The sequence below is a fragment of the Palaemon carinicauda genome, chromosome 7 (genome assembly GCF_036898095.1).
Source record: "Palaemon carinicauda isolate YSFRI2023 chromosome 7, ASM3689809v2, whole genome shotgun sequence".
NCBI lineage: Eukaryota > Metazoa > Arthropoda > Malacostraca > Decapoda > Palaemonidae > Palaemon > Palaemon carinicauda.
The window spans coordinates 17,484,044-17,496,543 of record NC_090731.1 but is presented as its reverse complement, the minus strand read 5'-3'; the positions used below and the strand labels follow the sequence as shown (position 1 = coordinate 17,496,543).

At 33.5% G+C, this 12,500-nt stretch overlaps 1 protein-coding gene across 2 annotated transcripts in view; it reads left to right on the top strand.

Moving 5' to 3' along the window:
* Positions 1-1,681: 1,681 nt before the first annotated feature.
* LOC137643497 (protein NipSnap homolog 3B-like) overlaps positions 1,682-12,500 on the top strand; it is a 12,615-nt gene continuing 1,796 nt past the window's right edge. The window contains exons 1-5 of one of the 2 annotated variants that reach the window (XM_068376262.1): positions 1,682-1,750; positions 2,386-2,542; positions 7,019-7,114; positions 10,392-10,515; positions 11,546-11,704. In XM_068376262.1, the coding sequence (XP_068232363.1) occupies positions 2,450-2,542; positions 7,019-7,114; positions 10,392-10,515; positions 11,546-11,704 (472 nt within the window). In that variant the 5' untranslated portion in view covers positions 1,682-1,750; positions 2,386-2,449. Of the gene's footprint in view, positions 1,798-2,385; positions 2,543-7,018; positions 7,115-10,391; positions 10,516-11,545; positions 11,705-12,500 lie in introns of both variants that reach the window. The other variant, XM_068376261.1, reaches the window with a different exon arrangement.

Sequence of the window (12,500 nt, the reverse complement as noted above, 5' to 3'; positions counted from 1 at the left end):
ATATAATCAGCCCACAAGCCCCCTCTATAACCAAGCAATGGCCGCTGATGACTCAGCAGATAAACCTATAGGCTCCACCAAAACCCCCATCCTTAGCTCACAAGGAGGGTGAGATTGCAGCGACCAATGAAACTAACGAGTCTGGAATTCAACAGTCAGCGACGTGACCACATCGGCCACTACAACCCATATCCTTCATATTCAGTCAGCTAATCCCAAATTGTTGATTATTATCTCGTATTGATTTGTTTTCGCATCTTGTATTCAATTCAATATTTATTACGATTTTTTTTTATAAATATACTCACACTAGTGTACACGACCCGTCAAAAATGACGGCTAAATGCGTAGATAGAAATGCACACACAAACACACACATATTCAACCCTTCCCACCACCTCGCAATTACCTCCCTGGGTACCCTCTCTCACCGTGTATGACTACTCACTCTCCCATCTACCCGAAGGACGGGAAGAGACCGAGTATGTAGTTATACGTCTGGTAATGCCGCTGAGCGTGACTGGATATATATATATATATATATATATATATATATATATATATATATATACATACACACACATATATGTATATATATATATATATATATATATATATATATATATATATATATATATACTGTATACAGTATATATATATATATATATATATATATATATATATATATATATGTATGTATGTATATATACGTACATACATATATATATATATATATATTTATCTATCTATCTATATATATATATATATATATATATACACATATATATATCTCCAGACAGTTGCTCTTTATTAATTAGGGGGGATTATATTACGATATCCATATCCTCCTGTATTGACTTCGATCATTTAGAGATAATAAAAATTAATTCAGGTCCAGCGAAGTTTTTCTTATTAATCATTATGCAAGTAAATTTATCAGAATTAGAATTCAAATAGCATGATTTCCTGTTTGAATTCAGACGGTTTAGTTGATAACATTATTTATTATATTTTATCTATGTCTATGTGTGATATTTATAAATGCAAATCAAGATACAGTAATAGGTTGGCCAGGGCACCAGACTCTTTAGCTATGGTAAGCAACTCTTCTTAGAGAAGGACACTGAAAAATCCAACAATTGTTCTCTAGTCTTGGGTAGTGCCATACCCTCTTTACCATGGTCTTCCACTGTCTTGGGTTAGAGTTCTCTTGCTTGAGGGTACACTCGGGCACACTATTCTATCTAATTTCTCTTCCTCTTGTTTTGTTAAGGTTTTTCTAGTTTATATAGGAAATATTTGTTTAAATGTTGTTGCTGTTCTTAAAATATTCCATTTTTCCTTGTTTCCTTTCCTCACTAGGCTATTCTCCCTGCTGGAGCCCTTGGGCTTATAGCATCCTGCTTTTCCAACTAGGGTTGTAGCTTAGCAAGTAATAATAATAATAAGAAGAAGAAGAAGAAGAAGAAAGCATCTACGTGATAATAAATGCCGTCGCACGCTGCAGCAGAAGTCGACCTTGAAGTCACTGAACAAGTTTTGTTAAGACTAGTCAACATCGTTCACTACCTTCTGAACAACCCCCTCCCCCTCCCCCTCCCCCCTCCCTCTCCCCCTCCCCCCTCCCCCTCCCCTACACTTAGCCTCCTCCCCCAACAAGACTGTTTAGGGGTATCTCCCATATCTATCTGTCTATTCTCAACAACCTTTGGCGCCTACTCGTTTTAGTTACGATCGCGTCGTCTTGGAAGTAACTCAACACATTCTTGTTTCCTTCGATATCTAAATCAAATTGAGGTTCAAAGTCTCTTGTGAATTATATTTGCCTTATACATTTGAATGTTCATTCGTTCATAATCATACGTTTGGAAATTGGTGATTAATTCAGGAATCTTGGACATGTGAATATTCATTCGTTCATAATCATATGTTTGGAAATTGGTGATTAATTTACTAATCTTAGATATTTGAATGTTCATTCTTTCATAATCATACGTTTGGACATCAGTGATTACTTTACAAATCTTAGATGTTTGAACGTTCATTCTTTCATAATTAAACGTTTTGAAATCAATGATTACTTTACTAATCTTAGACATTCGAGTGTTCATACTTTCATAATTAAACGTTTTGAAATCAGTGATTACTTTACCAATCTTAGACATTTGAATATTCATACTTTCATTATTAAACGTTTGGACATCAGTGATTACTTTACCAATCTTAAACATTTGAATTTACATTCGTTCATAATTAAACGTTTTGAAATCAGTGATTACTTTACCAATCTTAAACATTTGAATTTACATTCGTTCATAATTAAACGTTTTGAAATCAGTGATTACTTTACCAATCTTAAACATTTGAATTTACATTCGTTCATAGTTATACGTTTGGACATAAGTGAATATTTTACTGACTCGAAAACAATCAAGTGTGAGATTTGGGCATGAGTAAGATGTTTCGTGTTCGGCATTTCTCAACTTCATTAACTAATCCTCGATCAAAATGGAATCTTCTGTCATCAACTACCAAAGTCAGGGTGAGTTGTGATGTTAGTTTCTATCAGTATTCGTAAGCATTTTTCCCTGTTGGAGCCGTTGGGCTTATAGCGTCTTGCTTTTCCAACTAGGGTTATAGCTTGGCTTGTAATAATAATAATAATAATAATAATAATAATAATAATAATAATAATAACAGAGTCATATATATATATATATATATATATATATATATATATTTATATACACTGTATATATCAATAAATATATAAATATATACAATCACACATATATATGTTTATATATATATATATATATATATATATATATATATATATATATATATATATATATATATATATATATGTGTGTGTGTGTGTGTGTATATATATATATATATATATATATATATATATATATATATATTTTGTGTGTGTCTGCGTGTATGTATATATATATATGTGTATATATATATATATATATATATATATATATATATATATATATATATATATATGGGTGTGTGCAATTGTGTTTGAGTATGTTTTTATGTATGATTGCATTTGTACTTAAGTAAAAGTGTATATTAAGATCTTGTTCATATATAGATCCTATATAGATCCTGCTTTTATATACTATTTTATTATTATTATTATTATTATTTTTATTATTATTATTATTATTATTATTATTATTATTATTATCATTATTATTACTTGCTAAGCTATAGCCCTAGTTGGAAAAGCAGGATGCTATAAGCCCAGTGGCTCCAATAGGGAAAATAGATCAGTGAGGAAAGGAAACAAGGAAAAATTAAACATTTTATGAACAGCAACATCTAAATAAATATTTCAATATAAACTGTAAAAACTTTAGCAAAAAAAAAAAAAAAAAGAATAAAAGAAATTACATAGAATAGTGTACCCTCAAGCAAGAGAACTCTAATCCAAGACAGTGGAAGACCTTGGTACAGAGGCTATGGCACTACCCAAGACTGGAGAACAATGGTTTGATTTTGGAGTGTCCTTCTCCTAGAAGAGCTGCTTACCATAGCTAAAGAGTCTCTTCTGCCCTTACCAAGAGGAAAGTGGCCACTGAACAATTCCAGTGCAGTAGTTAATCCCTTGGGTGAAGAATATATGTTTGGTAATCTCAGAGTTGTCAGGTGTATGAGGAAAGAGGAGAATCTGTAAAGAATATGCCAGACTATTCGGTGTATGTGTAGGCAATGGAAAGTGAACCGTAACCAGAGAGAAGGATCCAATGCCTGGCCAGTCCAAAGATGCCATATATCCCTAGTGGTAGTATCTCAACGGGTGGCTGGTGCCCTGGCCAACCTACTACCTACTATTTGTAGGAAAATTCAGTAATACCTAATCGGTCAGCGATATAACATTATCTATAGATAATGCCCTTCTATTCTTTAATGAGTTCATGTTATCAATATTCTTGAACGATAAGATAAGAATGAATTGTTCCCAGTTTATAAATGGCAAGATAATATTTAGTCTGCAAATTTGACTTCTGTTTACCAAAAAGGAATATCCAATTAGATGTTGTATCATTATCATTATTATTATTACTTGCTAAGCTACGACCCGAGTTGGAGAAGCAGGATGCTATAAGTCCGAGGGTTCAAACAGGTAAAATTGCCCTATGAGGAAAGCATATTGGGAAACTACATGAAAAGTAATTAATAATTAATATAAAATATTTTAAGAACAGTAATAACATTTAGATAAATATTTCATATATAAACTACAAAAACAGGAAGAGAAGTAACAGATAGTGGGCCCAGGCGTACCCTCAAGCAAGAGAACTCTACCCCAAGACATCGAAAGATCATGGTGCAGAGGCTATAGCACTATCCAAAACCAGAGAACAATGGTTTGATTTTGAAATGAAAAGGTCAAGGAAAGGGAAGAAACTGATATTAGCAATGAGATTAGCGTTAAATAATCTCAGGAAATTATTTCGGGATCTTATATAACTTATATAACAAATTAGAAAAATAATTAACAATTGAAATTATATTTTTCGGGATCTTATATAACTTATATAGTTAACATGCGCAAAGAGTACGAATTAGAAAAATGATTAACAATTAAAATTATATTTTTCTCAACATTGAACTCTAATGTTAGTAGACAAAGATTTTATTTTAATTAATATTTTAAGACGGTTTTAGTGCATCAAGATTTATATATACATACACACATATATATATATTTACATATGTATATATATATATATATATATATATATATATATATATATATATATATATGTATATATATACATGTACTTATATACACACATATATACATACATATATATGTATATATATATATATTTATATATATATATATATATATACATGTACTTATATACACATATATACATACATATATATGTATATATACAACTTGATATACACAATATTCCGTATATTTCTGAAAGAAAAGTAGCCCATACTTTATGAAAGATGAAATTTATTGAGCTTTCGAAGAGACCATCTCCATTCCTCTTCAGAAAACCAAATTAAATTTGTTTTCTGAAGAGGAAGAGAGATGGTCCCTTCGAAAACTCAATAAATTTCATTTTTCATACATTGTGGGTTATTTTATATATATATATATATATATATATATATATATATATACATATATATATATATATACATATATATATATATATATATATATATATATATATATATATATATGATTAAATTAACATGTTTGTAACATTGAGCTCAAAATTACCTGTAAAACTCGAAAAAAAGATACCGAAGAATCTCTCTCTCTCTCTCTCTCTCTCTCTCTCTCTCTCTCTCTCTCTCTCTCTCCAAGAGCAAAATTGGATAAATATATACTCTATTACTTTGAAACAAACTTCTCGCATCACTATAAAGTTTCATACCTGATCTATAATTAAAAGAGGGGAAAATTGCCTTACATAACCCAAAAACGTTACCTGCAATATGATGTAATTAAATTTCATGTTTAAATAATGCCTTACTCTTTTAGCTGAATTTTTTTATCCTCGCTCTGAAGGAAATTCTTTTTCATGACACCGAACAAATTAGTCCAATTTGTGAGTGGATATAATATGTTAAATAGGTTTGAATTTAATTAATTGCACCAGAATTTAATGACATTTTGAATGTGTTTGAAATACAGAGTCAAATACAACACGCTATGAAGAAGAAGAAACTGTTTTGTTTGTTGTAAATCATAGTTTTCTTGGTATTACAAAGTCAAATTCCGTGATTCAATTATCACCTGAAAAAAATCATTTAAAGAAATATTCAAGTGATTATAAAGGAAAACGAATATGTTGTGTAAAGGTTTAAAGGCCACTCATGAATGGCAGAGGCAAGGGACAGTGACATTGCCCTAGCGAGCAGGACAATGCCCTAGAGACAACCATATATAAATATGATCAGCACCCAAGCCCCCTCTCCACCCAAGCTAGGACTAAGGGGGGCCATGTAATGGCAGCTGATGACTCAGCAGATAGACCTATAGGCTTCCCCAAACCCCTAAACCTACGCTCAAAAGGATGGTGAAGTTGCAGCGACCAAATGATCTAACGAGTTTGAGCGGTACTCGAACCCCAGTCTGGCAATCACCAGGCAAGGACGCTACCACCAGGCCACCACGATAGTATTCCGTTTCTTATTTGAATAAAAGGTTTTGGTTAAGGGATCTTCTATGAAACAGTAAAACCAGTTTGCTCAGATTACTCGTCCACTTCTTAGACCTTGAGAAGTCGACCTTTCAAGGTAGCATTCTAGAGATAACTCTTTGGGGTTGTGTTGGCCTATTGGCAACGTTTCTGCCTGGCGATCGCCAGACTGGGCTTCGAGTCCGTCTCAAACTTGTTAGTTCCGTTAGTTCCTTCAGTGACAGCAACCTCACCACCCTTTTGAGCTAAGGATGGTTAACTCTTTGGGGTTGTGATGGCTTATTGGCAACATAACTGCCTGGCGATCACCAGCCTGGGGTTCGATCCCGTTCTAACTTGTTAGTTTCGTTAGTTAATTTAGTGGCTGCAACCTCACCATCCTTGCGAGCTAAGAATGGTGGATTTGGGGGCGTCTATATGTCTACCTGCTGAGACATCAGTTGTCATTGCCTGGTCCTCCCTGGTCCTAGCTAGCGTAGTCCCTGAATGGTGATCGCCAGACTGGGGTTCGATCCCGCTCAAACTAGTTAGTTTCGTTAGTTCTTTTAGTGGCTGCAACCTCACCACCCTTGTGAGCTAAGGATGGTGGGTTTGGGGTAGCCTATAGGTCTACCTGCTGAGTCATCAGTAGCCATTGCCTTGCCCTCCCTGGTCCTAGCTAGGATGGAGAGAGGGATTGGGCGCTGATCATATGCGTATGTCTGTCTCTACTGCATTATCCTGCTAGCTAGGGGCAATGTCACTGTCCCTTGTCTCTGCCATTCATGAGTGACTTTTAAACCTTTAAAATTACGTATTTTACTAACAATTGTGATCTTTATTTCCAGATGAGCCTTCCTGTCACCCGGCTGGTCCATTCATCTTCGGACGATGCAAGCCAGAAGATACACGAACTGCGAATCTATTCTATTAATCCCAATAACGTAAGATTTTGTTATTTCTATTTCTAATGTTCTATTACTTCTATTTGCTTATGATATAATGTCTAGTTGCTGTTATGTTATTCTTTTCTGCATGTTAGCTTCAATATGATAAAAACTACGTTGCTTCAGTAGTTTAAAACGAGATTTTATCCAAGGTCTATAGACCTTGATTACATCATTAAATGTGTTATAAAACGATTTTCATCAGAACAGTAGTTTACTTAGAGTGATGTGCGTTAAGAAAATTAAATGATAGTTATCATAATCATACCAGTTGTTGTAAGAATACAGCCAAACGGAAGTTATCAATCAAGAGATATTTGTAAAACACGAATAATTAAATTAATAGGGCAGATCATTTACACTGCCAAAGTCTTAGTTAAGAAGAATTCTAATTCAAAGAATTCATTGACAAAACGTGGTCAAAAGAAGCTATTAGTCTTACTAGACAGCCCACTCTGTCTTTAATTTACGTAAATGAACAAAAGCTAAGTACAAATGTAAAACCCAGTAATAATTTATATAAAACCAAATTTTAAATTCAAATTTCAAAGAATTCATTGACAGAAAGTGGTCAAAAGGAGCTGTTAGTCTTGCTAGACAGCCCAATTTATCTTTAATTTACATAAATGAACAAAAGGTAAGTACAAATGTAAAACCCACTAATAATTTACATAAAACAAATTTTTAAATTCAAATTCAAATGTCAAAGAATTCATTGATAAAAAGTGATCAAAAGGAGCTTTTAGTCTTGCTAGCCAGCCAAATTTACCTTTAATTTACATAAATGATCAAAAGCTAAGTACAAATGTAAAACCCAGTAATAATTTACATAAAACAATAAATACATTTAGTTGCAACTAGTTTTTAAAAATGAAAACACCTTCTACATAAATAATTTCGAATTTACACAAAGTAAATTAACAGAAACCTTATATGATTATTTCTCAGGACTGAAATTACATAATACTTTGATAACTATATTCATCATGAGAATTTTTTTTTACAAGGTCAGAAGTAAACAAATACATCTAATATCAAAATAAAAGTAAAAATATCTCACTTAAAGATATTATTATTATTATTATTATTGTTGTTGTTGTTGTTGTTGTTGTTGTTGTTGTTGTTATTATTATTATTATTATTATTATTGTGGTTGTTGTTGCTATTATTATTATTATTATTATTATTATTATTATTATTATTATTATTATCATTATTTTACTATTATTATCATTATTATCCTTATTATAAATATCATTATTATTATTATTATCATTATTATTATTATTATTATTATTATTATTATTATTATAAAACCAATGGTTTTTGGTAGTAAGGTACGTAACATAGCACCTCAAAAGATAATGGAAGGAGACGCTCACTAAAAGCCATAGAATAGGTTGCTTAATGACATAATAGTTTTACGCAGGATAATCTAATATAATTTTTGAAATGATGATAAAGGCTCAAGGGTTCTAATATTATGGTTGGGCATATAAAAAACCAGCTGGTATCTTTACTGATATTATAGGTTGTAGGTTGGCCAGAGGACCAACCACCCATTGAGATACTACCGCTATAGAGTTATGAGGTCATTTGACTGGCCAGACAGTACTACATTGGATCTTTCTCTCTGGTTACGGTTCACTTTCCCGTTGCCTACACATACACAGAATAGTCTGGCCCATTCTTTACATATTCTCCTCTGTCCTCATACACCTGACAACACTGAAATTACCAAATAATTCTTCTTCTCTCAAGGAGTTAACTACAGCACTGTAATTGTTCAGAGGCCACTCTCGTCTTGGTAAGGTTAGAAGAGACTCTTTAGCTATGATGAGCAGCTCTTCTACGAGAAGGACACTCTAAAATCAAACCATTGTTGTCTTGCCTTGTATAGTGTCATAGCCTCTGTCCCATGGTCTTTCACTGTCTTGGATTACAGTTTTCTTGCATGAGGGTACACTCAAGCACGCTATTCAATCTTATTTCTCTTCCTCTTATTATTTGAAGTTTTTATAGCTTATATATGAAAGATTTATTCTAATATTACTGTTCTTAAACTTCTCTTGTAGTTTATTTCCATATTTCCTTTCTTCACTGGGCTATTTGCCTTTTTGATCCCTTGAGCTTATAGCATCATGCTTTTCCAACTAGGGTTGTAGCTTAGCAAGTAATAATAATAATAATAATAATAATAATAATAATAATAATGATAATAATAATAATAATATTAAGAGCAGTGTAAATTAACACTTGGACTTAAAGCACAACCTTATTATTAAGAACTGCGAATAATGAACAGTGATTCATAGACTGTTAGGAAAATACTAAATAATAATCACTTGATTGCAGATGACTCTACCAGTAATGTAGGATCTAATTTCTTTTATAATCTTTGATTTAATTGGTAGCATCCCTTCTCATTTCAAGAGTCCTGCGTTTAGTTCTCTTGCGAGGTATAAACTATTATGTTTCCCTGATGTTTTTGCTTTTATTTACATTATCAAATTCATTTGAAAATAAATATTATCAAGTGGATAAACTGTGTGGTCGGGAAAATAGATAAAATTCGCTGGTATGCAAATAAAGAAGTATTCACCTTCAAGCTTCTTTTATTATCTGTAATGGGTGCAAACACTCTAAACTGACAATAAAAGAAAATTATTCCTAAGATTTTTTGTTTTTGTTATTGTTGTTTTAGCAGTACAGTTTCTTACTGTAGACTATACTTCCTTAGCTCTCGACCAAAAAAGTATTTAACTTCAAGTTTCTTTCATGTTCTGTGGTGGCTGTAAGCACTCCAAACTCACAAAAAAATAGATAATTCCTAAGACTTATTTTGTATTTGTTGTTGTTTATAGACTGTAATTTCTTACTGCAGAATATACTTCCTTTGCCCTCAATTGAAAAGGTTTTTAACTTCAATCTTCTTTCATGTTCTGTGGTGGCAGCAAGCCCTCCAAACTGACAAAATAAGTAAATAATTCCTAACATTTGTTTTGCAATTGTTATTGTTTTTTATGCACTGTAGTTTCTTACTGCAGAATATACTTCCTTAATTCTCGATTGTAAATGTATTTAACTTCAAGCTTCTTTTATTATCTGTGATGGGTGCAAGCACTCCAAACTGACAAAAAAAGTAAATAATTCCTAAGATTTATTTAGTATTTGTTATTGTTGTTTATACACTGTGGTTTCTGACTGCAGAATGTACTTCCTTATTGTTGTTTTCAGTGCAGTTCCTTCTGCAGAATATACTTCCTTTCTACAGGTTCGAGATTTCCTTACACTCACCTCAGAAGAATTTCATCTCAGAACGTCTCATTCGAAGCTCGTGGGATACTGGACATCCGAAATTGGTGGACTTAATCAAGTTGTCCATATTTGGGAATACGGTAAGGAAAGGTACCCTGACACTTGCACGAATTTGTGGCACGCATTGTCACGACTCGAGTCGTGAACTGGCGTGAACTCGTCGTGAACTGGAGTGAACTCGTTGTGAACCTGTCGTGACATCGTGGCATGTCGTGACAAGAATTTTGAAATGTTCAAAATTTTGGTCACAACAAAATTTCGTGAACGCGGCGTGAACTATGCGCGAACTGTTTGTGAACTCGTCGGGACGATGTGGGAAGTGCACAAACTATGCTAAAACTATGCATGAACTCGTCGTGAACTCGTCGTGCCAGTTCGTGTCAATGTGGACAGGTGAGCTGTGATTCTGTGGTAATTTTTTTTTTTTTTTTTTTATTTTCCAGTTCGTGCCACAAAATGTCACGGCTTGCCAGGACAAATTCGTGGCAAAAAGTCGTGCAAGTGTCAGCCTGCCATAAGAGTACACTAATGTTTAGGATAATTAAATCTTGCGCTTTCAACAACACTGTTAAAAAACCGTAATTTTAATCGGAAAACCTACGTAGAAATATACTGTTCTCAGCCGTATTTCAGTAAAATACAGGCGACCGTAATTTTACCATACTTTGTTATCATCTTTTTACGGGTTGGTGACCGTCATATCACTCCTTTACGGTAAATGCCTGGCAACACTTATTCCAGGATTTAAAAAAAAATTTACGGCAAATTTTTAACAGTGAACCATGCAACCACTTCTTTTCAAAGCTCTGCTGTTTACTTGGTTAATTGTTTGGTTAATTTAAATCCACTTTATAATTTTGCTGTAGATGCAGGTACTGTAGTTGCAATGTTGCTAAATAACACTATGAACTGTGAAAGGTTTTAGGATGGCTGATTTTTACAGACGATACTTTTCTGATCTGGGATATTGCGTAGAAACTTCATAAGCTTTTAGAATACCGTGGAAGTATTATGTAATTAGTTTTCATAACTAAACTCTGTAATTAAAGGTTGAATATGTTTAGAGAAAATTTATCATTAATATCAATATCTGTTTGTCCTCCCGTGTAGACAGTCTGAGCCACCGCTCTCAGGTTCGAGCAAATTTGGCAAGTGACCCAAACTGGAACAGCCGCTACCTGGGTCGTGTCATCGGGATGTTTCGGGAAATGACAAACTCGGCCATGGTTCTGATTCCAGATGCTGGAATTACTCAACCTGCAGGAAAAGGTAATGCACCTCATTCTGTACTGGACTTTAAGGGTTGATTCACTCTATTGGAACCGGTCGCGCTCTGCTCTGGCTGCAGTCAGGGTTCGGTCAAATATTGTTACGTGATTTTAAATGGAGGCATTCACACTGGCGCTCCGGTCCGATATCGCTCCAGTCTGATATCGCTCCGGTCCGCTCTCGCTCCGGTCCGATCTCGCTCCGGTCCGGTCTCGCTCCTGTCCGCTCTCGCTCCGGTCCGATCTCGCTCCGGTCCGGTCTCGCTCCAGTCAATATAGAAAAAAATCAATATGTACAATAACAGGCTAAGGTTCACTGCGTATACATATTTCCTAATATCACTGAACAATATTCCTATACAATTTTGCTTTTTCCTTAGATTTATAATTTTGCTAAGACGCTGATCGGACCTAGAACGAACCGAAGGTGTGAACCCCCCAGTAACCGAACCGAGACTGGAGCGTGACCGAACCGATAGTGTGAATCAACCCTAAGAGTTCGATCCCTAATCCTGTATGTTAGAAATGGAATGGTTTGTTAACTTAGCCAATCAAGTATATTGTGATGAATTTCTTATACATTGAGATCAGAATGTTAATAATTGATTTGAGTCTTCTTCAGCAATAACATTTTTTGTGCCATATGCTTGTATTTTACTGGCACAATATATGAAAATAACTACAACTTTATCAGGATTTTATGTTTGAAATCAGATCCCTTTGATTTTCATATATTGATATGTTAATAAATTGATATATTTATATATTGATATATTGATATATTGATATATATGTTC